At 46.9% G+C, this 24,739-nt stretch overlaps 1 protein-coding gene and 1 long non-coding RNA gene across 3 annotated transcripts in view; one reads left to right on the top strand and one right to left on the bottom strand.

Annotated features, from left to right (window-relative positions):
* LOC142310868 (uncharacterized) overlaps positions 1 to 24,739 on the top strand; it is a 193,234-nt gene that overhangs the window by 143,604 nt on the left and 24,891 nt on the right. The gene's annotated exons all lie outside the window — the stretch shown is intronic.
* Positions 1 to 24,739, bottom strand: part of HTRA1 (HtrA serine peptidase 1) — a 41,566-nt gene that overhangs the window by 16,187 nt on the left and 640 nt on the right. The window contains exons 2-5 of the mRNA XM_075348626.1: positions 22,776 to 23,233; positions 15,101 to 15,200; positions 13,421 to 13,628; positions 760 to 954 (exon numbers count right to left, since the gene is read on the bottom strand). Of these exons, the coding sequence (XP_075204741.1) occupies positions 760 to 954; positions 13,421 to 13,628; positions 15,101 to 15,200; positions 22,776 to 23,178 (906 nt within the window). The 5' untranslated portion in view covers positions 23,179 to 23,233. The remainder of the gene's footprint in view (positions 1 to 759; positions 955 to 13,420; positions 13,629 to 15,100; positions 15,201 to 22,775; positions 23,234 to 24,739) is intronic.

Here is a 24,739-nt window from a genome sequence, read left to right on the forward strand (position 1 = left end):
TCTGGTTATCTGCGGGTCTGCCCATCACTAGTTAATAAGCAGTTGGATGCTTGGATGGGCGTGACTTGAGTACCCGAGTATAATGAAAGTCAATGGGGAACATGAGCATTTTTACGGAACATTTTCCGGAATAATGTTCAAGTTCCCCATTGAGTTCTATTATACGTCATACATAGGTTGCACCCATCCAAGCATAAAAACCGTTCATAACAAGCATCGCTAATCACTAAAATTCACCTTTGGTGTTTTACTGACTGAATCCTGGGCATGCTCTTGATCAGATTCAAGCATGGCTCAACCGAAATCTGATCCCAGGTCTCTTCTACACATTCCTAATGTTTGTGCATGTGTGCACATCATCCTGGATGAGAACCTGGAACTCTGAGCCCTTAGCCACGCCAAGGCGCTCCATTTGCATATGAACTTTAAAAAGAATAAAAAATAAATTATGAATAACTAAATTTAAATCTATAGTGCTGTAATTAATTTTATTGTGGCTAAGTCCCCAATAGGACTGAATAAGTGGTTTAAATCGAGTTTTGATGGTGACAGTCTCCCTTTAATAATATCTTGCATGAATATTTTTAGGCAATTGTAAGGGGTCACAGGGACACAAAGGAACACAACATTTAGAAAAAGGGGTCCCTTTTTCACCTTGAGGGATGTGATCTTATTATAGATACAAGATAATCTCCCACATAAATCCATATTACGGCCACCTATAAGCCAGAGCTGGTCTGAGATAAATTGGTGACTCACATTAATGATGGCATCAGTCTGAATGTATTCCATATCAGAGTTTTTCAGGCCCAGTTCCTTCCCTCCACGTTGTGCGGTGCTCACGATACCGGTGGTGACCGTATTTTGAAGAGAGAACGGACTTCCAATGGCAACGACGAATTCTCCCGGACGCAGGTCTTCAGAACGGCCCAAGAGCAGAACAGGCAACTTCCCCTACAAAAACATAACAAGATGAAATTTTATATATTAAGCCATTATGTAGTAGCGCTCTACTATTTTATTCATTAGTTGGGCACTGAAGTGACTAAGATGCATTAAAAGAGTACTCTAGGCAAAAAGACTCAGATGATAGCCAGTGAAAAAAGAGCAAATACCCCAGGGTCCCTATCGTCAGGGGCTTCCAATCTGATCATACCACAGTTCCTGGACAGTGGAGGATGCAAAAGAGTATACAGACATTACAGTACGGGATCATAGCTAATTCCTTTGGTGAGGTAAAAAATTTCCCTGCCTATTGTTAAACAATGTTTTACCCGAAAGAAAGAGTGATCTCGTGCTGTAATGTCTGTATACTCCCTTTTCCTTCTTCCTCGGCCCAGGAGATGTGGTATGATCGTATGATCAGATCATGTCCTTGTATGGTCAGACACAGCCATTACACAGTATATAGCAGGGGCACATATATAAGATTATCTCAGCGCAGGAACATCAGTATATTATTATATACAAGTGTACCTCCCCGTGTCAGCGGCCGAGCCACTCGGGTCCAGAACCGCGATGGCTCAAGGGGTCTCCGGACCCGGGAATTTGCGCGGTCACTCTAGTTTGAAAAAGGGGGTATGTAAAGGGGAGTTAGAAGTTTGTGACGCCACCCACGGTGCGTGGTAAGATGGAGTACCACCGTTGCTGTTGGTGAGGGAGCCCGGTGGCGGTGGTATGGCAGCAAGGTGTTTCACCCCTCCGTGGGTAGGGTGGGTTAGTGCCCCGGGGCCCGGTGGTTGTGCAGAGGGGGGGTGTCATTGGGAAAAGGAAGGGATCTTTGCATACTCACTCAGTCCAAAAATACTGACACCGACAGCTTGTAAACCGGAGTTCTGAGCACCGCTTTAGTGTACCGCCCCGCGCTCGGCTGCAGCCGAGCCGCTCGGATCCGGGCTCGTTTGGTGGGTGGCTCGATCGCGTCCGGACCCGGGGGGGTCATGTCGCTCTGCAAGGGGGTTGCTGGCGATCTCGATGGGGGGGTGGTTAGGTAGGTCTACGGCCGGAGCCGTGTTTGAGTTTGTGACGCCACCCACGGGATGTGGTGAAAGTATAGACACCACCGCTGCAGTTACGGGGGCACCCGGGGAGATGGTCGTGCAGCAAGATGTTAACCCCTCCGTGGGCAGGGGTGGTGGCCCCGGGACCCGTTTGGGGAGAGTAGTGGCGGGGCGGTGCAGGGCGGCGTGCGGCCGGATGGCACTGTTGTACTCACGATTATTGACACACAATTCTCTGGTAAACAAAGTTGATAGTGGTCGGTGCCCGCAGCCGGCTGCGTCTGGTCCCCCACCCGGGTTGGTGGTCTTGGCCTTTCTCCTGCAACGTGTTGTGTTTGTGTAGACTGCCTGTGCTTCAGCAACAGGAGTCCGCTCCCCAGCTATGTACGTGTCAGTGGAGTCCGTTTGCCCGCAGACGCTGGCCCGTGGGATCTCTCTGCCTGTGCGGTGGCTTTCTATCCCCCTCGGTGGGCTGTTGCCTTCAGTCGGGACTTGGGATGGGAATGGACCTAAAGTCCAGACCTCAATCAGTAAAATCGACGTGGTCCAGTGGCTTCTGGGCCTTGTTCTGGGTCTGAGTACCCCCCTGGTGCTCCGGTTTCCAATTGGTTCCTCGTTTCGGTACCGACGGGCCACTACCCTGTCCCGATCCCTTACGGTTCCACCTGGCCGTCTTCCCGGCTCCTGCAGGCTAAGGCCACCGCCTCCCTCCTAGCCAAGGTGTGCGGGCTACGACCCTCACACCTGTCAGTTTCCGCTGCAGACCTGTCACCACAGGCCTGCTGCACGCTACTCCTCTCAACTCCAACTGACTACTGTCACTGTCAACTGGCCACCGACAAACTCCGCTGTTTCTCCTGCCTCTGGCCCTCTGGACTCCTTGGTGGGCATGGTCAACCACCTGGCTCCGCCCCCTGGTGTGAGCATTAACACTAGAACTACTGAGGTAGTCATTTTGACTACTTTGAACCATATATTTCTATATAGGTGTCACGAGTCCAGTAGTTCTAGTGTTAAGCTCAGAGGGAGGTGACTAGGTTTTAATGGGGTTGGCTGCTGTTACCTTTTTAGGGGACCGGTATTATGCGAGGCCTATCCGTGACTACCTGGCTAGTCCAGGGCGTCACAGTAGCAAGGAGGGAGCACGCTTGGATCCGTGCCCTTGGTGTTGCTTGTTAGCCTGTGGCCTTTTCTGTGGCACCTTCTCACTTGTTGGACCCTATAGTCTGGAACTAATCGGGTCCCGCTCACCCGTATGGCTAACGGAGTGAGCTTGCTCTCAGGGTTCACGCTCGTGATTTTCTAGACTGTGTTTGGGAAAGTCCTATCCCATCAGTGCGCTAGTATCGCGATTTTGGAGCGGGTGAGGGATGAATCTTGAAGACTTCACTCCCGTCGGGTAAATTAACAGGACGCTTGAAGCTACTTCCCGGCCTAGGGTCAACGTAAACCGGCGCGCCCTGGCCCCTGCTCAGAGATGGATCAAGGCTGCCGGCTGCCTTCCTCGGCAAGTCCATGCCCCTTGACACGATCCCCTGTGATCGGGGTTCCAGCTCCTACCAGGCCCAGACCAACTTCTGCCACCTAGGATTCTACCAGGAGCCCAGCTCCTCACCCTTCACTCTCCACTTCACAACTCAACTCCTCTCACTTTTTCACTTTCCCCTACCAACCCCCCAAGTGGGCGGCCCTATTTCCTTCAGGCCCCCAATGTTCCTAGGGTTTTGACTGGCTCTGATCTTAGCAACACCAAAGAACAGGGATCCGTAACCAAGGAGGATGTGGATACTGTGCAGAAGGGAAGATTGCACAATACCCTGTGACAACCTGATAGCCCAGGGCGTCACACAAGCATATATAAATTTGTGAATGTAATATTTGAATGTAGTTGATCAGTGGGCCCCCAGGATCAATATTACTGGGGGGCCTCTGCCAACCCAGTCTGATCATTGGCCAATCCTTTAATTCTCTCTGAAAATAAACCGCTATTAGAGGAGTCTGATAGCATCTGATAGAGAGCACAGGCTCCCGACTATGGAGGAGTCAGGAGAGATGGCTGCCGGATGAACCTTTGTTCAGCCGACATGTAACTAATATGTATGAGGCCCAAAGGCCTTCTATTAGGCAAAACATTGGAGTGTTTCTAGGAAAGAGTGGCAAAAAGCCACAGGGAATAAGAGGGTTGGGGACATAGAACTTATTTTTTGTATTTCATTGCATCAAGTGATTCTTATTTCGATGGCCAAATTATCATGTGTCTCTTATAAAAAAAATGAAAACCATCCATAATCACATAAATAAAAAAGTTCTAGTAATAAGAAAAAGGTGGTGTTATACAGCGTGCTGCCAGGCAGGAAATCTCCAAAACCATAGACATATTGTTCTCATAACTCAGGACTTGCCACATCACTTTTTCTAACTTTCCCAAGAATAAGAGCTCAGCACTGCTGCGTCCTCCGAGCGCGGCCATTGTCCTCAGCCAAAAACATCTGCCAATGAGTCACACAGCGATCAGACGACCAAAGAGACTAACGTAGGCCAAGGTTTACTAAAGGCGACGTCTCATCTTAATGGGCCGACACCTGGCTATAACTAAGCCACTTCATACATCAATGAGCGGTGTCGGTGTGCTCTTAGATTTCCTGATTTATTGTGCAGCCTGAGGGGAGAGGAATCCTTATTTGCATGGGTGACTCTTCCACGATACCTTACCCTGACAGGTCCGGACAAGCATAGATTGTAAGCGAGCCAGCCAGCGCATACTTAGATTACGTGTATTTACTAACAGCGACCCTCGCTGATGGACACAGTCACAGTTTTTGGAATTCGCCCATTGAAAACATGTGGATTAAGACTGATGAGTCCAGCGCCATATTCTGTCTCCCAGCTGGCACCGTATACTAGGATGACTAATGTGGTATATATATACAGTACTGTACATGTATACCTAATTATACAGTGTAACCTCAACTATTTACTTAGTGGAATTGCCAGATGGGGTGATATTTATTGCAGCATGAAGTTTACAGCCAAACAAGAAGGTTTAAAAAGAACGGATGAACAGATGTGCCCTAGTTTTCAACATATTGGAGAACATATTGCAATAAAATAAGATCGCTATTGTCCTCTTTGCAAGTGTGCAGAGAAAGAAAGGCCAGGGAGCACTATAGGGTGGACAGGACCCATGACAATATGGAGGATGGGAGTGAAGGGGTTAATATAAGGGGCATACAGAGGTTATGGTGTACGTGCAGGGAAGCCTGAGGGGTAGAGCAGGTAATAGGGGCTAGGTTAAAGGGGGAGGGGTATATAGAGGAAGGATGGGCTGGTACCTACCCCTTGATCTTCGTGACCGGTTGCCCATCCACCTGCCCGTTTGTTGTTGTGTATTGGCTGTGTTATTATATTAAAAAATATGGCTATGACAATTTTTTGGATCTGTGTAAGAGGATGGTGTTAAATATACTGATATATATACGTGTGTGTGCTTAAAAAACCCCAAATATACATATACGCCCAGTTGTCTTATTCGTATACGTACAAGACGACTGGGCATATAAGACAACCCCCAACTTTTCCAGTTATACTATACAGTTTAGGATATACCGTATACACTTGAGTATAAGCCGACCCGAGTATAAGCCAAGGCCCCTATTTTAGCACAAAAAACCTGGAAAACCTTATTGACTCGAGTATAAGCCTAGGGTGCAGCAGCTACTGGAAAATTTCAAAAATAAAAATAGATCCCAATAAACTGTAATGTGTCCATATTGTCCCCTGTAGTAATGTGCCCCATCCTTGTGCCCCTTCCTTGGGCCCTCTAGTAATGTGCCCATTGTTTAGTAATATGAATAAAGAAAGAAAGAAAGGCGCAATGAGGAGCACCCGTGAAATATAAAGTTATCTTGCTTATTATCACTGCTCACCTTTTAGGGTTGTGCGCCCCTGCACAACCCCAGTAATGAGTTTGAGATTTTCCTAGGAGGAAACACACAATAGCGCTGTGTGTATGATGACTTGATCCGGGCTTGTTCGTCTCCTAGTACCACAATGTTACACTGACACCGCAGGTCACGGAGTTCCCGTTCTAGTATCCGACATCCAGCAGAAACTCTATTACTCTGGGCAGTCTCCTATCCTTAAAGCAGCTCCTTCCAAATTTCCCTTGAAAGGAATATGTGAATTAAAAAAATTGTTGTTCGGTCTGCTGGAGCGCTAATAAAGATATCTGCCAGAAAAATTATTTTAGAGACAAATCTTTAATAATGGTCTCTTGTAAACACAACGTATTTCAACAACCCACTGTTGTCTTAGATAACAGTGGGTTGTTGAAACGAATTGTGTTTACAAGAGACCATTATTAAAGACTTGTTTCTAAAAGAATGTTTCTGGTAGATATCTTTATTAGCGCTCCAGGAGACCGAACAACAATTTTTTTAATTCACATTGTTTAGTAATGTGTCCTCTAGTAATGTGCCCAATGTTTAGTAATGTGCCCTGCAGTAATTTGCCCATTTTTTAGTAATGTGTCCTCTAGTAATGTGCCCCTTGATTAGTAATGTGCCCTGCAGTAATGTGCGCATTGTTAAGTAATGTCCCCTGCAGTAATGTGCCCATTGTTTAGTAATTAGTTGTAGAGGAGGGTCAGGCACTGCAGAGCAATAATGCCGGGCAGTGGAGCCATACTCACAGTTCAGTGAAGATCAGCTGATCCTGACTACACGTGCGCCTGTGTTGAAGGTGCCTTGCAGAGTGGTGCTCAGCGAGCAGTGAAGTGAGGAATTCAGTTATCAAAAGAAGAGAAAGCGGCAACTCACTCTGTGAACGGCAAGTTATTCTGCGGTTGCAGACAAATACAGGAGCAGTGGGGAGAGGGAGGAGTGCAGGGGACGGAGAGCGGACGACAGCCTGTTTCGCGCTGATAGCGATTTGAAAGCGCTATCAGCGCGAAACAGGCTGTCGTCCGCTCTCCGTCCCCCACACTCCTCCCTCTCCCCACTGCTCCTTTATTCGTCTGCAACCGCAGAATAAAGTTACTTGCCGTTCACAGAGTGAGTTGCCGCTTTCTCTTCTTTGGATGACTGAATTCCATTGTTTAGTAATGTCCCCTGCAGTAATGTACCTATCTTTTAGTAATCCCCTCTTACTGGTCCCCTTCTCGTCCCCTATTATGCTGTTGTTTACACACAATAACAATTATTCTCACCTTTCCTCTTTTCCTGAGGTGTCTTCAGCTGCTTCTTGCACACCACAGGCACTTAGACCTCTCGGTGATCTCGTCCGGTGCATGGAGCCCCCACTGCAGGCTGCCATCATCACTATACTGCAAAGCATTCAACTGCTGTAAAGAGCTGACAGCAGCGTCGGCTCCGTGCATTGGACGTGATCATCAAGGGGTGCTTCTTGCGGACTGCAGTCACATAGACCCCTTCCATGATCACGTCCAATACACAGGGCCGCCACTGCCGTCAGCGCTTTACTGCAGTTGAATGCTTTGCGCTGTCGTCGTAAAGCATTCAACTCCAGTAAAGCCATGATGGCAGCCTGCAGCGGCGGCTCCGTGCATCGGGCGAGATAATCGAGAGGTCTAAGTAAGAAGCAGCTGAGGACACTGCGGGAACGGAGGACAGGTGAGAATATTTTTTTGTGGCAACCTCACCTGAGTGTAAGCCGAGGTGGGGAAGGGGGCATTTTCAGCATAAAAAAATGGGCTGAAAAACGTAGCTTATACTCGAGTATATATGGTATTCTGCCTCTCAGATATCGCACTGCTTCACTGCAGTTCTCAGGAGCGAGATGTGAGACTTGGAGACAGGGAGGACTTCTAAATTACCATACCTAATTATACGCCCTATAAGACGACACCCGGCATATAAGACAACCCTCGACTTTTGAGAAGATTTCAGGGTTTAGAAAGTCATCTTATATGCCAGAAAATACGGTATGTATATGTTTATGTATAGATAGATATAAGAAAATAAAAGGGGGGATGAGACATAATTGAACTTTGATGCATACTGTCTATGATGGTTTAGATACTATTTATTTGTCACAGCGATGCAAAAAAGGCCTGGCTCAGAAGCTGGCTTCAGTGGTTTTTGCCCTGGTGGTAGGAGGTCACTGGTGGGGGAATAGTGGCTTCTGGCACAGGCTGTGGTAACTTGTGGGTGTTGGTCCTGCAAGCTTGGGGTATTAACGAGGGTATGTTAATACTTCACCCCTGGGCTCGGGGCTACGGCTAGGGGATAGGGGTAAGGGTCTAGGTTTGCCGCTGGGATGGACCTATCATATGTTATGTATGTTATTGATGTTTCAATGTTATATTGGATTAAAGGGGGGGTGGCACTGTGTCGGCAGATTGTGCCTTAATCAAGGTATGTACAGTATACTATGATTAAGGCAAATCTATTGAAACGCGTTGGTGTTTTGTACCCAGGTCTGACGGTGCCTGCGCGGTTGTAATTTTTAATGTGGTCCAATAAAAGCTTCTTTTTATATTATATATTTCTCTGCCTGTGGTTCAACGCTGGAGCTTCATTACTTGTTGGTCCAATTTTCTCTTCGGCCCTAGCCAGGGCAACTCCAGGAGTTACCTGGAATATCTCCGGAACAAGCACGTCTGGGGAGCTGGCACGCTTTCTTTTTTGTAAAGTAAGACATGTCACACTTCATTTTATGCAGACTGCTAAAACAAAAGTAAGTTTTCTGTCAGGAAAAAAGTGACAGAAGCGGATGTGTGAATGAGGCCTAAAGTATAGCAGCCTTCATGAGAGAGCCATACCAACTTAATAAAGTCCCGTTATAATGGACATCTGGGATCCTAAGAAAAAAGGGGCCAAGTGCTTCAAAGTTTTTCCTGCGGTGCTGCACTCCCGGCCACTTCCAGATGCAGCCAACACATTTACTTGTGATAAGTCATCACTTTAAAAAAATCAGAATAACTTATGAGTAAGAGTGACTAACAACAGGGTCTTCCTGCATTGAGCGTTTGTAAGTCAAGTATCCTTTAGGAAAGTTTCACTCATCTGGCAATAAGGCCACATGCACACAGTGAGTATTTGGTGAGTTTTTACCACAGTATTTGTAAGTCAAAACCAGGAATGGAACAGAGAAAATGTATAATAGAAACACGGGCACCACTTATGCACTTTTCATGCACTCCTGATTTTGGCTTATATACTGTATACTACTAGCTGTAGTACCCGGCGTTGTACGGGATAGTGACTAATTGTCTCTCTGTATCTCCCACTCTCCCTCTCTCCCACTCTCCCTGTATGTCTCCCTCTGTCTGTCTCTCTTTTTCTTGCTGTCTCTCTGTCTGTTTCTCTCACTATCCATCTCTCTCTGTTTGTCTTTGTTGCTCTCTCTGTCTGTCTCTTTCCCTGTCTGCCTCTCTCTATCTCTGTTTTTCTCTCTCTCTCTGTCTCTCTATTTCTATCTCTGTCTGTCTCTTTATATCCATCTCTTTGTCTGTCTCTGTCTCTTTGTCTGTCTGTCTCTGTCTGTCTGTCTCTATCTCTTCTGTTTCTCTCATTGTCTGTCTCTCTCTATCCGTCTCTCCACCGACATCATATTACCTCACACATAAGCTTCTTATAGTAAGAATATCCTTCGCTGCCTATAGCAACCAATCACAGCTCCTATTAATGACCTGTAGCTCCCAGTTCTATTCACTTAAATGTAAGCAGGTTTTTTGGCAAATAACTGTAAAGCGCAGGATTAAATTTTCCCCTCAAAACATAGTCTATGACATTCCCTGAGTCAAATGAGGTGTCTGTGCAAAATTTTGTGATTGTAATATGGTGACGGTGCGGATTCCTTTAGTTGACATACATACACACACACGCACACATATACTTGGCTCTATATATTAGATGATCATTGGTGGTTACAGAATACCCCGTGATCATGTTCATTTCAAGGAACAGTAAATCACACAGCCCTCTATATCTTCAATTTTAGTCATGGCAGATTTATCCAAGGGGCACTTTAGCTGTTAAAAAACTACAACTCCCAGTATATATATATATATATATATATATATATATATACACTGTGTAGGTATATATATATATATATATATATATATATATATATATATATATATATATATATATATATATGTATATCTTATATCCCCTTCAATCAGAATTACTATCCCTATCCAACCCCTGCAGTTACGGCTCATGTAGAAAAAGTAGGGTTGGGAGCATTACTGGAGCGCACAGACTTCCATAATAGTCAGCTCTGTGTACGGCCGCAGGGTTGTTGTCATTCATTTCCAGAGAGGTCTAGTAATGAGTTCTGCTCTCTGGCTGGAGTCCAGTGTACACAGCGACTGACATGTTCCATGTACACGATCCCATAATCTCTCAGATGGTGTTAGATACCTGGCCTAATATTGCACTCAGTTCTCACTATGCATCACAGGCTGACCCGGGCTTCCTTCACTTTCATCTATGCGTATATGAATGGCATTAACCTTCTGTAGACACCAAAAAAACTACACCACCAACACCCTAAATACAGAAAATTACCATGGTCCGGACTGCAAAACAGTTTAACATTTAACAATGAGATTTTGCACTTGTCAGCATTTCTATATCTAGAATGAAACTGAATTGTGTTCATACGTAGCAAAATTGCTGCATTTTTCCTGCCCATTCTCTGCAGATGTTGACCAAATGCGGAATAACAATCTTCTTTGATCATTGCATTTTTGCAAAGGCATTGTTCAATAGTGTCTTTAAATGCAAAGAGTATGTTCACACATTGAGTATTTGCACCAAATTTTTCTGCACAAAAAATCCAGGGTGCTTGTGTGCCGCCCCCGTGCTAGCAGCCGGTGGTGCTCGCATACGGATCTACGGTACGGCTCGAGGGGTTCTCCGGACCCAGGGGTCGCGCGGACACTCCGAATAAAAGGGGGACGTATTTATACGGGATTGGTTGTAAAATGTCTGTGACACCACCCACGGTGTGTGGTGAGATGTAGCACCACCGCTGCCGTTGCGGGGCTTCCGGGGACGTTGGGCTGGCAGCTGGATGTTAACCCCTCCGTGGGTAGGGATGGATGTCCCGGGACCCAGTGTCTCTCTGCTGAGGATGATGATTGCAGGGGCCGACACACCCGGCCAGGCCGGGGATGTTACTCACGGTCGAATAAAGCACACAAGTCCTGTGGTAAACCAAGGTGATGGTGGCCGGCTGCCGCAGACGGGTGTATCTGATCCCACACCCGGGTTGGTAGTCAAAGTCTCTCTCCTCTGCACTCAGTCTGTTGTAGGTAGGATTTCCCGGTTTGAAACACGGGAGTCTGCTCCCGGTCCTTTGGTTGGGAGCCGTGCCCGTCTGACACTGACCCTTGGGATCTTCGGGCCCTGGCGGTTGCCCTATCCCTCTCGGTGGGTGGTTGTCTACTTTTCGGGTCTTAGGTTGGGACAGGACCTAAAATCCTGCCCTCAATTGGATAATTAGCTAGGCCGTCGGTGCCGGTCCTGGCTTCAGGGTCGAAGTACCCCCTCTGTGCACACGGTTTCCGGGTCGGTTCTCCGGTGTCGGTACCGGCGGGCTCCAACCCTGCCCTGGTCCACCTCGGATCTCCGGCATCCGTCTTCCCGTCTCCTGCAGACTCTGGCTACCGTCTGCCACCTAGCCAAGGTGTCAGGGCTCCGACCCTGGCACCTGTCAGCTTCACCTCCACTCCAAGCTCAAACTCAAACTGGAATTGTTTTCCCGCCCCGGGCTCTCTAGACCCCTAGGTGGGCGTTTCCTAACCGCCTTGTCCCGCCCACTGGTGTGTCTGTCCTTCCCTGAGGGGGGTGACTAGGGTTTCAGGTCGGCTGATTTAACCCTGTGTGGGAAAGGGTGTTATGCGGGGGGCTTATGTGTACATCTACCTGGTTTTCCAGAGTGCTACACTTGCAAAAAAATGCTCAGTAAAATCTGTGCTTTTTGGAGCATTTTTATTTGCGGTTAAAATGCTGAATGAATTGATACGCTGCAGATTTAGGCTGGCGTTATACTTGCATGTGACTCAAATGAGCACCACATTGAATTGCCTGGACCGGAGGGCGGCTCTCCTGATAGGAGCGGGTGAGCTTCATGTATTTCTATGCAGCTCACCTGCTCCTGTCAGGAGAGCCAGCGGCCAGTCTGGGCAGTTCAATGCAATTCTCGCGCAAGTCACACACAAGTGTGATTGCAGCCTTTAAAACAAAACACTTTGATGGTTCAAATATGCAAGGAAAAAATAAGAGGCGTGTGCATGAGATTTCAGAAATCTCATTCACTTTGCTGGTACTATAAAGTGCAGCGTTTTTTCACCTTTCCAAAAACGTAGCATGTGAACAAGTTGATAGTAGACATGACGTGAGTTTTTATAAAATCATATCTACCTTGATTTGCAGTTCCATGTATTAGATTTACGCTAGCATTTACGCTACATATGACTATGGTTGTAAAGTTCATTAAAAAGATTTGCAAGACATATCAATAGTCTGTGGCTACCTAACCAGAGTCCTGTGACCCTCCCACATGCCGCCATCCCATCAGTAGGGCCGACACAACCTCATTGTTTTTGGCCTGAAGCCCACATGTCGACACACCAAGCCTACTAATCATAAGAGGCACCGGGGATACCGGCAGGCATGAGGACGTTCAAAGCACTCTGATCCGGCGGCCACTAGATTAGGGTCCTGTCAATTTTTTGGTACATTCCCAACTTACACAGAGCAATGTGGTGCCAATAACAATGATTTCTTTCCCCAGCGTTTTTCTCAGACGTCCGATGCTTGACAACATGTTTACATGGGCAGATTTGAAGGATTGAGTGTTCCTACGAGGGCTCATTTATCTGCTCATTTTAATGCACCATTATGTGCCCCAAGGAACTAAGTATCTTAGAATTAGGATTGGTACCAGTCTAGTAGAAGTACAACATTTTTATTAACGAGTACCCAAGTTTCAGTGCCTAGTTTTTATCACATACACAAGCTTTTATAAAAAAATAAACCACAAAAAGAGGAATTAAATATTCCCCCAAAAATTCTGAAAAATTCACAGAAACAAAGGGCAACAGTGTTTACCAGCCCAGGCCATAGAAACAAATGCACTAATAGGATGCTGCAAAACCCCTTAATAAAGATGGAGGAAACAAGTGCAAAACACTGATGGAGCAACCACTCACACACTGTCACTCCATGGAGGGGGTGATTGCTTAGTACTAAAATTGCACACAAATGGCTTGTATAGGGCACTTTTTCTTATACAAAATAGTCCCCAACCTGTGGCCATCTGGTTGTTGCGAATCTACAACCACTAGCATGTCCCGGTAGATACAGACTGTAATAGTTTTGCTGGAAGTCGTACTAACCACAGATTGAAGACCACTGTAAAAACCAAGATAAATATCTCTGTACCTTTGCTTTGATTTTGATTAAGGCAATATCGGCCTTTTCATCCACGTCTATGATTTTGGCGTCATATGTGGACCCGTCACTGCGCTCCACTTTTAACCTTTGCTTATTTGTGACCACGTGGGCATTGGTAAGAATCAAACCATCTTCTGAGACAATGAAACCAGAACCACTGGCTGCTGGAATTTCCCGTTTTCCAAAAAAAGAAAGCCTGAGAACAAGAGACGGCTGTGAGATGATACAACATGAAGAAAAAGGATGCATTTAGATTTATAGGAAAGGAACAAAATCTAATAAACTTTTAAAAAAAATCTTTTTGAAAGAGTAACTTCTGGCGGTATATAGATGATGTGTTGTGTTATACTAGCCCTCTCATACAGTCTGATTATTTCAAAATTATTATTTTTTTAATACTTCTAGGTGTCTGATTTAATATTTTTACTTCATGCAGATATAAGTGAATAAAAAAATTGGGAAACCACCTCTGGCATGTTTCACACGTTCATGAAAATCCACACACGTTTTGCATGGATGTGTAAAAGTTGCGTATAGCCCTCCATGGGCCGTGATTTTGGCACATCCATGGCACCATACACTGAGAACAGGAACTTTATGCTTACCAGTCCCTAGCGCTGCTGTCCGTGGTGCTGATGTCTTCCCCTCTGGTTTCCGGCCTGCTGACTCCCTGCTGCTGTTACTTCCGGTCCTCCGTGCAGTGAATATGCGATGAGCATAATGAGCGGGGGTCGGAAGCAAGTGACAGCAGAGACAGCAGTGCTGGAGCAGCTGATTGTAGAAATTAATTTTATTTCACAGAAACGTGGTTTTCTCCGGTATGTGTCACATGGACCGCACGGATGTGATCCGTGCTGATGAAGAAAAACGGACATGTCTACATGTGGAGCACACAGACACACATATGCTCCTCACGGTCCATGGGAAAGCACACACGTGTGCCCAAGCCCATTGATTTTTATGGGTCTGCATGTGCCCGTGTCTCCAGTACGTGTGAAAATGGACGTTACACGTACCGGAGACATGGATGTGTGAAAGGGGCCTCTAAGAGAGCTCTGTCAGTAGCATCAACCCACCAAAGCCATCTGTATGGGCATGCAGGTCATAGACAGTTGGATAAAATGATTTCTTGGTATCTGTGATCTATGGGCTGGATACAGATCTCTCCTCGAATCTGCCTCCAGAGCTTATTTTAAATGAAAGGGAATGTTAACAGTGTGAGACATGTAATGACTGACAGTTTGATCTACTGATGTCACTGCAGAGCTGGGCCTGATTATAAAAGAAACACAATATCTAAACGCTGAAAACAATCAATACCCCATTTTGGACATAAAATTGACATAATGGTGAAAGTTATAAGGTCACTACATACAAAATACAGAAGCCATCTGACTATGGGATTGGCATTTACATGATGCAAAACAGGTGAGTATTCACGGATATAGCTGCGCACAGCATAGAAAAGACATCATATACGAGTGATCGCTGAAATATGTCTACTGTTATATCAGATATACTTTATGCTGCGGACTATGTCGGATGCTAGGTTAAGGTATTCCACCTGGAGACTAACATTAATATATCCTGCCTGTCATGAGTAATTATACGTCCCCGTCTGAACCGTTTATATATACTGTATATACTCATTGCAAAGGTGGAACTTACATGCGAAAGAGCTCAATGTGCACAACAGCTGGTGCAATCTTCTCCACCACATCAGCTATAAAGTTGTATTTATAGCGGGGGCTGTCGGGGTCCTTCTGTCCTGTAATATAGAATTAGGGGATGTGAGTTATGGTATGGGTTCGATTTGGTGGTTAAACTTGAAGAAATGTTTTTTTTTTTTATTTTATTAGCTACAGTAAAGACGATCTTTAGTAAACCTTAGGACCGTCTATGGTCAGCCACTTCGCTCACACATTCCTTAACCTTCATAAATACCATCTGCGCTATCAACATGTGCTCCTAATAAAAGGCTGAAGACGACTAACGGTGCGTTCCCACGATCACTGTTACTCGCGTTCTGGACGCAGCGACAGAAAAGGGCCCCTGTGCATTAATAAATGGGCCCCTTGAAGTCCAATAGCTCATCACAATGCACAATTCTACCTGCTTTGGAGGTGGTAGTGGCCCCCCTACCTTATGGGCCCCTGTGCGGCTGCACAGGTTGCTTCAATGATATGTCCGCCCCTGAGCTGCCTATATATTAGGACATACTCACTTGGGGTACAAATGATGGCAGTGAAAGGGTCATCTCATCACCTGTGTCTCACAGTCTGAATATGTGATCATGTACATGCTGGCCGTTGGTATTCTGACCTTAACTTGCCATCCTCATCTACAGCATATAATCTAATTTTATAATCTAATTGGTTTTATCTTCAGTATATAATCTAAGTATGATGACAAATCAAGCATTTGACAACAATGACAATTTACATGTCATTTTTCGTCAGTTGTAGCTAATTAAAGGGAATCTGTCACCAGGTTTTTGCCACCTAATCTGAGAGCAGCATAACATAGGGACAAAGACCCTGATTCCAGTGATGTGTCACTTACTGAGCTGCTTAGTGTAGTTTTGAAAAATCACAGTTTAATCAGCAGTAGATTATCATTAGAGGACTACTTGGTGTGCCACCAGGTAGTTCAGCATATTCATGAGCTCTGTATAAGGCCGGAGTTACATTTGCGTGTGACTCGCACGAGTCTCACTTTGCATCTTCCAACACGGCCTGCTGCTCTCCAGAAGGAGTGTCTCAGCTGTATAGAAATATATGGTGCTGACCCACTCCTGTCAGGAGATTGTGCGGACGTGTCGGATGATGCGATGCGATACTCGCGCGAGTCCCTCGCAAGTGTGACTCCGGCCTAACTGCTAGATCTGCAGCAGAGAAAACATTGATTTTATCAAAATGACAGCAAACAGCTCAGTTAGTGACACATCACTGGAATCAGGGTCTCTGTCTCTACATTATGCTGCTCTCAGACAGAGTAGCGTAAAAATGGTGACAGATTCCCTTTAAAGGGAACCTCAGATCGCTTGACTGCCCCCAACTGCTACTATAGTGATATGCTTTCGGAGGAAAAAAAAGAGTAGAAGGTACTCACCAGTTTTTTGCAGAAAAGTCTTATTTAATCTTCAGGTAAAAAAGGCATATCACGGAGGGGGGAGAGAGACACGGACCACACACAGACATCTACCATGAGGCTATGGTGTAGATGAGCTTATTTTTTATTATCCGTGAAATTCGTATCAGTTATGCTAATCACACTCTGATCAGCGTTTGATAACATTGCGATCACACTATGATCTGATTTTTTTGGATTTGGAGAAGATAAACATTTTTTGTTCTATCTTCTACATCGTGTAAAGGGTGCTTTACACACTGCGACATCGCTAGCGATTGCTAGCGATGTCAAGCGCGATAGCACCCGTCTCCGTCGCTCGTGCGACATTTGGTGGTCGCTGCCGTAGCAAACATTATCGTTACAGCAGCGTCACACGCACATACCTCGTCAGCAACGTCGCTGTGACCGCCGAACAATCCATCCCTCAAGGGGGAGGTGCGTTCGGCGTCATAGCGACATCACGTAACATCCCGCCCACCTCCTTCCTTCCACATTGCCGGTGGAGGCAGGTAAGGAGAGGTTTGTCTTTCCTGCGGTGTCACACACAGCGATGTATGCTGCCGCAGGAACGACAAACAATATCGTACCTGCAGCAGCAACGATATTAAGGAAAGGAGTGACATGTCAACGAGCAACGATTTTGGACGATTTTACGATCGTTGATCGTCGCTCCTTGGTGTCACACGCTGCGATGTCGCTACCGGATGTGCTTCACTAACGGCGTGACCCCAACGATATATCGGTAGCGATGTTGCAGCGTGTAAAGCACCCTTTAGTCCATGAATCACGTCTAGTGAAGAATAATAGAGGATGTAAGGTAGGACAAGTCCAGGGAAGAGATACCCAGCAGGACTGGTCCTGCTTCATATGCGATGCTGAAAAATAAAAGTTATTTCTTCAAAATTATAGTGATTAGTGTGCAACATAAAAAACCTTATCAGATTAAATAAATCTGCATGTATACCGCTATAGGCAGCAGTTTGGGACAGTCAGGGGACCTGCCAAGTTCCTTTTAAAGGGGTTGTCCACTACTTTACATTGATGGCATATCCTTAAGGGTGCTTTACACACTGCGACATCGCTAACCATACATCGTCGGGGTCACAGTGTTTGTGGCGCTCATACGGCGTCACAGCATGTAACACCTCTGAGTGACCTAAAACGATCGCAAAACAGGTAAAAATCGTTGGTGTTGGAGAGGTCGCTCCAAAACCAAAAATCGTTGACAGGTGAGTAGCGAGGTTGTTTGTCGTTCCTGCGGCAGCACACATCGGTACGTGTGACACCGCAGGAGTGAGGAAAATCACCGTACCTGCGTCCCGCCGGAAATCAGGAAGGAAGAAGGTGGGCGGGATCTTCTGCCCACTCATCTCCGCCCCTCCTCTGCTATTGGGCGGCCACTTAGTGACGTCGCGGTGATGTCGCTATGACGCTGAACGCACCTACCCCTTGAAGGAGGGATTGTTCGGCGGTCACAGTGACGTCGCTGAACAGGTATGTGCGTGTGACGCTGCCGTAGCGATAATGTTCGCTACGGCAGCGATCACCACATATCGCACACACGACGGGGGCGGTTGCTATCGCGCACGACATCGCTAGCAAATGTTAGCGATGTCGCAGTATGTAAAGCACCCTTAAGGATAGATCATCACTGTCTGATCGGTTGGGGTCTGACACACTACGCCTCCACCGATCAGCTGTTGTCGGTGCAGGCTGCCAGAAATGCTCAGTTCCGGAGCTGCTTCATCTTCTGACAGCACAGCCACCTCCTATTGATTAGAATGGGAGGCAAATGTGCAGTACCCAGCCTCGGCCATCAATGTAAAATGAACGGACAATCCCTTTAATCAAAACAAATTTGCAATGAAAAATCTTTGTTTTCTCAAGTATCTTTGTATGTGTAAGAATTGTCACACAAACATTTAAATACATTAAAAAGAATATTTCCACCCATTAATAGTGGTTACTGCCAAAATGAGCATCAAATATTATGACTGGCAACCCATGCACATATATGCAAAATTTCACATTAGAATTTTACAGGTGCTGGAAAAAAATCAGCAGTAGGTAAAAAATACAGAAGTGGTGCCCATATTTCTATTCTACGTTTCCTCTGATTGTTCCATTCCTGGTTTTGGCTTACAAATACGGAGGTAAAAAACCCTCACCAAATACTCACGGTGTGCACATGGCCATAGAGGCAGATGGCGGCTACATATTATAGCCGGCATCTTCCCTCTGTGGAGCTGCTCTGCGTCCGAGCCGCTCCCAGGTCCCTGACACACTCCATGATGGATATATCCCTCATGGAAGTGTTGAGGGGTTAAAGAGGATACTGACATGGAATCTGCTCCAAATTCTGCATAAAACAAATATGCTTTTATATCCATTTAAGCTTCCCATTTATTTGAACAGGAAAACACACATTGGGTATGTGCACTCAACGTCTTTTTTTAGGAGGATTCTGCCTGAAAAAGCGCTGCAAAAATGAAACACATAAAAACTACATTGCTGCCCACATGTTCTGTCTCTTGTTACTTCGTTTCACCGCTTCAATGTTGGGAAATCATGAAGCAGCTAAAAGAGGAAACGTTCATTTTTCGGGAGGCATCGTTTGGAAGCCGCTCGCTCTTTAAAGTTGAAACACTAGAAAGTCGGATGTTTCCTGAAGTGGCCTCTCCTAGGAAACCTCGCTGGCTCCGCTGTCTGAATAAAGGTGTTGTGTGCACATACCCGTACAGAGTATATGGGCACGCTTTTTCTGTGCATTTGCAATGTTAAGAAAAAAGCAACCTGATTATTGAAAATAAACTGAATACACAAAAGCTGTGCCCAAAAATGTTGGGATTTTTTATGCAGACTTTTTAAACTGAAAAGTCAAAATATCTGTGTGAAACCCTTTTCCTTTCCATCTGTCTTTACGTCTTAGGACTCTTTCACATTGCGTTATTGTCTCCATTCAGTGGTCCCGTTGGGGCTTCCGTATGAACCCCCCGCAAAACGAGTTTCGGATGTATGCACCAACGGGGTCTCTGACTATAATGGTACAGATGGAGTCACCGTATGCTTTGTCGTGCACCATTTTTGGGAGTAAACGCTTTCTAGAGGTGGACACCAAGACATAGTAGACTGTGTCTGAGTGTCCTGTCCGCCTCCTGTAAGTGTATACTCCCGAAAAAGGTGCACGACAGAGCACATGGCGATTCTGTCTACACCATTATAGTCAGGGGCTCCATCGGCACATGCGTCTGAAACCCGTTTTGCAGGAGGTTCGGACATAAGCCCCAACGGGACCACTGAACGGAGGTCAGAACACACTGTGAAAGGGGTCTTAGGGGTACTTTACACACTACGACATTGCAAGCCGATGCCGAGCGTGATAGTCCCCGCCCCCGTCGCAGCTGTGATATCTTGTGATAGCTGCCGTAGCGAACATTATCGCTATGGCAACTTCACATGCACTTACCTGCCCTGCGACGTCGCTCTGGCCGCCGAACCGCCTCCTTCCGAAGGGGGCGGGTCGTGCGGCGTCACACGGCAGGCGGCTAATAGAAGCGGAGGGGCGGAGATGAGCGGGACATAAACATCCCGCCCACCTCCTTCCTTCCTCATTGCAGCCGGGATGCAGGTAGGAGATGTTCCTCGCTCCTGCGCCTTCACACAGCGATGTGTGCTGCCGCAGGAACGAGAAACAACATCATAACATCGGTCCTTCTGAAATTATGGAAATGACCGACGCTACACCGATCATACGATTTCGATGCTTTTGTGCTCGTTAATCGTAGTAAAAAGGATTCACATACTCCGATGTCGACAGCGACGCCGGATGTGCGTCACTTTCGATTTGACCCCACCGACATCGCGGGTGCGATGTCGTGGTGTGCAAAGTACCCCTTAGGCTTAAGTTCACATGTCCTGTAGCAATCTGTTAGAACAGATCCATTGGGAAACTGATTTCTGCTGGATCCGTTTTATTGACATGGGAGTCTATGGGCAACGGATCCGTTAACGGATTACTATTTATCCGTTTTTCTTGCATTTCTAACTGATCTGTTGTTTTCTTAACGGATCCATTACAAATGGACGATAAATAGACATCCGTTAAAGGATCCGTTGCCCATAGACTCCATATGTTAAAAACAAATCCAACCCACATCCGTTATTTAAGAAGGGACAAAAAAGTTTTGTTTGCAATCTGACCTCTAACGGATCCGTGATAACAGAGGACTGCAGGACATATGAACACAGCCTTAGGCCTGTGCCACACATCCGTGCCTCCGGCACGTGTTTGTCATTTTTTACACGTACCGGCGGCACGGAGACACTTTAACCAATGCTACCCTATTGTAGCAGGCACACACACGTAAAACCACACGGAACGTGTGTCCGTGTGCGTTTGTACGTGTGTGCGATTTTCAAAGCGCTGACATGTCAGTGTTTTCTCCGGCAGCACGGGTGTTACACGGCCCGCACCCGTACCACACGGGTGTAGTGTGGATGCGGTCCCGTGTGACACGCGCCGGAGTAAACACACATGTCAGGGAAAAAAATAAAAAACATTAACTCACCTTCTCCAGCCCTCCTGTCTCTGCCGCTGCTGCCTCTTGCTGCCGACCGCCGCTCATTAATCTCATAGAATATTCACTTCACTGCCTGGCAGCATCAGCAGCGGGGAGACGGGAGGGCTGGAGCCCGAGGATCAGCACCACGGACAGCAGCGCGGACAGCAGGAAGGACCAGGTGAGTATAATAATTACTGATTCTACGTGTGCTATCGCGGATAGCACACGTAGAACACACGTGTCACGCACGTACCAGAGACACGTACTTACCTGCACGCAACACGCAGGGAAAATACGTGTCTCTCGGCACGTGCGTGAAATTCACGTGAGTGTGGCAGAGGCCTTACTGAGACTTCATTCAAAAGTCAGTTTTGGGTTTTTTTTATCAGTGTGCTAGATCTGATTTTCATCCATTTTTGGTTTATGCGTCCATTTTTACAGTATTCTAATCTCCTAGAATTGGGATGACACACGGATGGCCTCTGAGTCCTATCATTTTTCTTCACAGACTCAATTCACTTTAGGCCTCTTTCACACGTCCGTGAAAGTCACGCACGTTTTTCACGGACGTGTCAAAGGTGCGTTTTGCCCTCCGTGTGCCGTGTTTATGGCACACGTGTGTTCTCCGTGTGCTATCCGTGATAACACACGGAGAACAGGAACTTTCTCTTCACCTGTCCCTGGCTTCGCTGTCCGTGGTGCTGATCTTTGGTCTCCGATGCTGCCGACTCCCCGCTGCTGCAGCTTCTGGCCACAGTGAAGTGAATATGTGATGAGCATAATGAGCGGGGGTTGGAAACAAGTGACAGCAGCGGCAGAGACAGCAGGGCTGGAGAAGGTGAGGATAGAAATTCCTCTTAATTCACAGGCACGTGTGTTTTCTCCGGTGCGTTTCATACAGATCACATCCGTGCTGTCCGTGTGCGGTCCATGTGACACCCGTGATGCCAGAGAAAAACTGACATGTCTACGTGTGGAGCACACGGGCACACGTATGCTCCACACGGACACACGGACCATGACAAAACACGGACATGAGCGCAGACCCATTGATTTTAATGGGTGTACGTGTTCCCGTGTCTCCGGCACGTGAGGAAACGGACTAAACACGTGTCAGAGACACGGACGTGTGAAGGAGGCCTTACACTGTGGATTCGTTAATTGGATCAGAAATGTAAATCAAATCGAACATGTAAACAGCCTCATATACTGTGGATAATGGGTACGTGTCCTGTGAAGATGGAGCATGTATGTGATACACAGTTGTCTTATTGAGGCCTATCTCACATTCAGGACAGATAAAATGACGTGTGATTGCAGAATCTGACTACATAGGATTTGTTTGTGGTCTGTAGCCATGGAGACACATAGGTCAGCACAGATGCTGTATGCATAATACGGTAGGAGATTTTTAATCAAGACTATTTGAAAATTGCTCCATATTTAGTTGCAATAGAAAATATTGTTGCAAAGGGCATAATCTTGAATCTGATAACCAGGAACAAGAAGTTTATGCATCCCTGGAGAGCTGAGTAACAACCCCTGGGAAACAGCAGTGGAAATATTGGCGGTCTCCCAGCTTTCCTGGATGCAATACACAGTAAATAATAGGAGCTGAAGAGGATTTCAGTATAACGTGCAGCTCTTACCCTGCTGACAGTCTCCCCTCTGGATGGGGATGATGGCTGCCGAGCCCTGACTCTGCACCGCCTTGCTCTCTGCCTGCAGCTTGCACAGGCTGCTGTATGTCTTGCCATCACTTCCACACACTGGCAGGGGTGATGGGCACTGACAGATCCGGCCTCCCCCTGATGGGCTCTTCACACAGCTCAGGGCAGAGGCGCAGGCGGGCTCCGCGGCTCCTTCTCCGCACCTCTCCCCCTCCCCTGCGGCGCACACAGTGCAGCAGCCGCAGCGCAGGACAGTGTCTCCAGACGGGCAGTCTGTGGGCGCCGGCGGGCAGGAGGACAGGTCACAGCGAGCAGGGCATCGAGGGGACGGGAGCAAAGCAGCAGGGACCCCACAAGACAACAGCAGTACGATCCACAGCATGGTAATACTGTCACTCTGCACTGGAGGGCGCCACTCCGAATATGTTCGATGATTCCTGGGAAAAAACAAAGGAGGCATCGGTGACAGATCTACAGATGACAGCACCAAGCTCTAAGGTGTGCGCACACTGCACTGGGGGACTGAGACAGACACTGTGTGCACACTGCACTGGGGACAGACACTGTGTGCACACTGTATTGGGGGACAGACACTGTGCACACTGCACTGGGGACAGACACTGTGCACACTGTATTGGGGGACAGACACTGTGTGCACACTGTATTGGGGGACAGACACTGTGTGCACACTGCATTGGGGGACAGACACTGTGCACACTGCACTGGCAGACAGACACTGTGTACATATTGCATTGGGGAACAGAGACTGTGTCCTTTGCACTGGTTGGGCAGACACTGGGAGACAGACACTGTGCATACTGCACTGGGGGACAGACACTGTGTGCACACTGCACTAGGGGACAGACGCTGTGTGCACACTGCACTGTGGGACATACACTGTGTGTGCACTGGGAGACAGACACTGTGTGCACTGCACTGGGGGACAGACACTGTTCACTGCACTGGGGGCCAGACACTGTGTGCACACTGCACTGGGGAAAAGACACTGTGCACACACTGCACTGGGGGACAGAGGCAGACAATACGTGCACATTGCATTGGGGGACAGACACTATGTGCACACTGCACTGGGGAAAAGAAACTGTGTGCACACTGCACTGGGGGACAGACACTGTGTGCACACTGCACTGGGGGGCATACACTGTATGCACACTGGGAGACAGACACTGTGTGCACACTGCACTGGGGGACATACACTGTATGCACACTGGGAGACAGACACTGTGTGCACTGTACTGGGGGACAGACACTGCTCACTGCACTGGGGGCCAGACACTGTGTATGCCACTGGGAGACAGACACTGTGAACACTGCACTGGAGGACAGACACTGTGCATACTGCACTGGTGGACAGACACTGCATACTGCATTGGTGGACAGACACTGTATGCACACTACACTAGGGGACAGAAGCAGACACTGTGCACATTGCATTGGGGGACAGACAATGTGTGCACACTGCATTGGGGGACAGAGACTCTGTGCACACTGCATTGGGGGACAGACACTGTGTGCACACTGCACTGGGGGACAGACACTGTGTGCACAGAATTTGAAGGATGCCTACTGCATTTATACTTAGGTACGGTAGAGCTATCCCCATTCTATGCACAATTACTTCTATCTATATTGTATGCACACATAGTACTATTTCCAATAGATGTACACTTATCTACTAGTATATGCATTGTATGGTAATTTTTCTACTACTACACTCACATTATGTCCACTTCATTAGTTACTAGTACTCTGACTTCATTCACTTATTATTACTCTCACTCCATACCTTTCTAATACTCTCACATTATGCACTTTGTAGTACTCTTGCTTTATCCATACTAAGTACTAACTTCATGCACTTTCTGGTACTCCTGGTTTATGTACAGTATTTTTGCTTTATGCACTTTCTAGCACTCTCACTT

The sequence above is a fragment of the Anomaloglossus baeobatrachus genome, chromosome 5 (genome assembly GCF_048569485.1).
Source record: "Anomaloglossus baeobatrachus isolate aAnoBae1 chromosome 5, aAnoBae1.hap1, whole genome shotgun sequence".
NCBI classification, from domain to species: Eukaryota; Metazoa; Chordata; class Amphibia; order Anura; family Aromobatidae; genus Anomaloglossus; species Anomaloglossus baeobatrachus.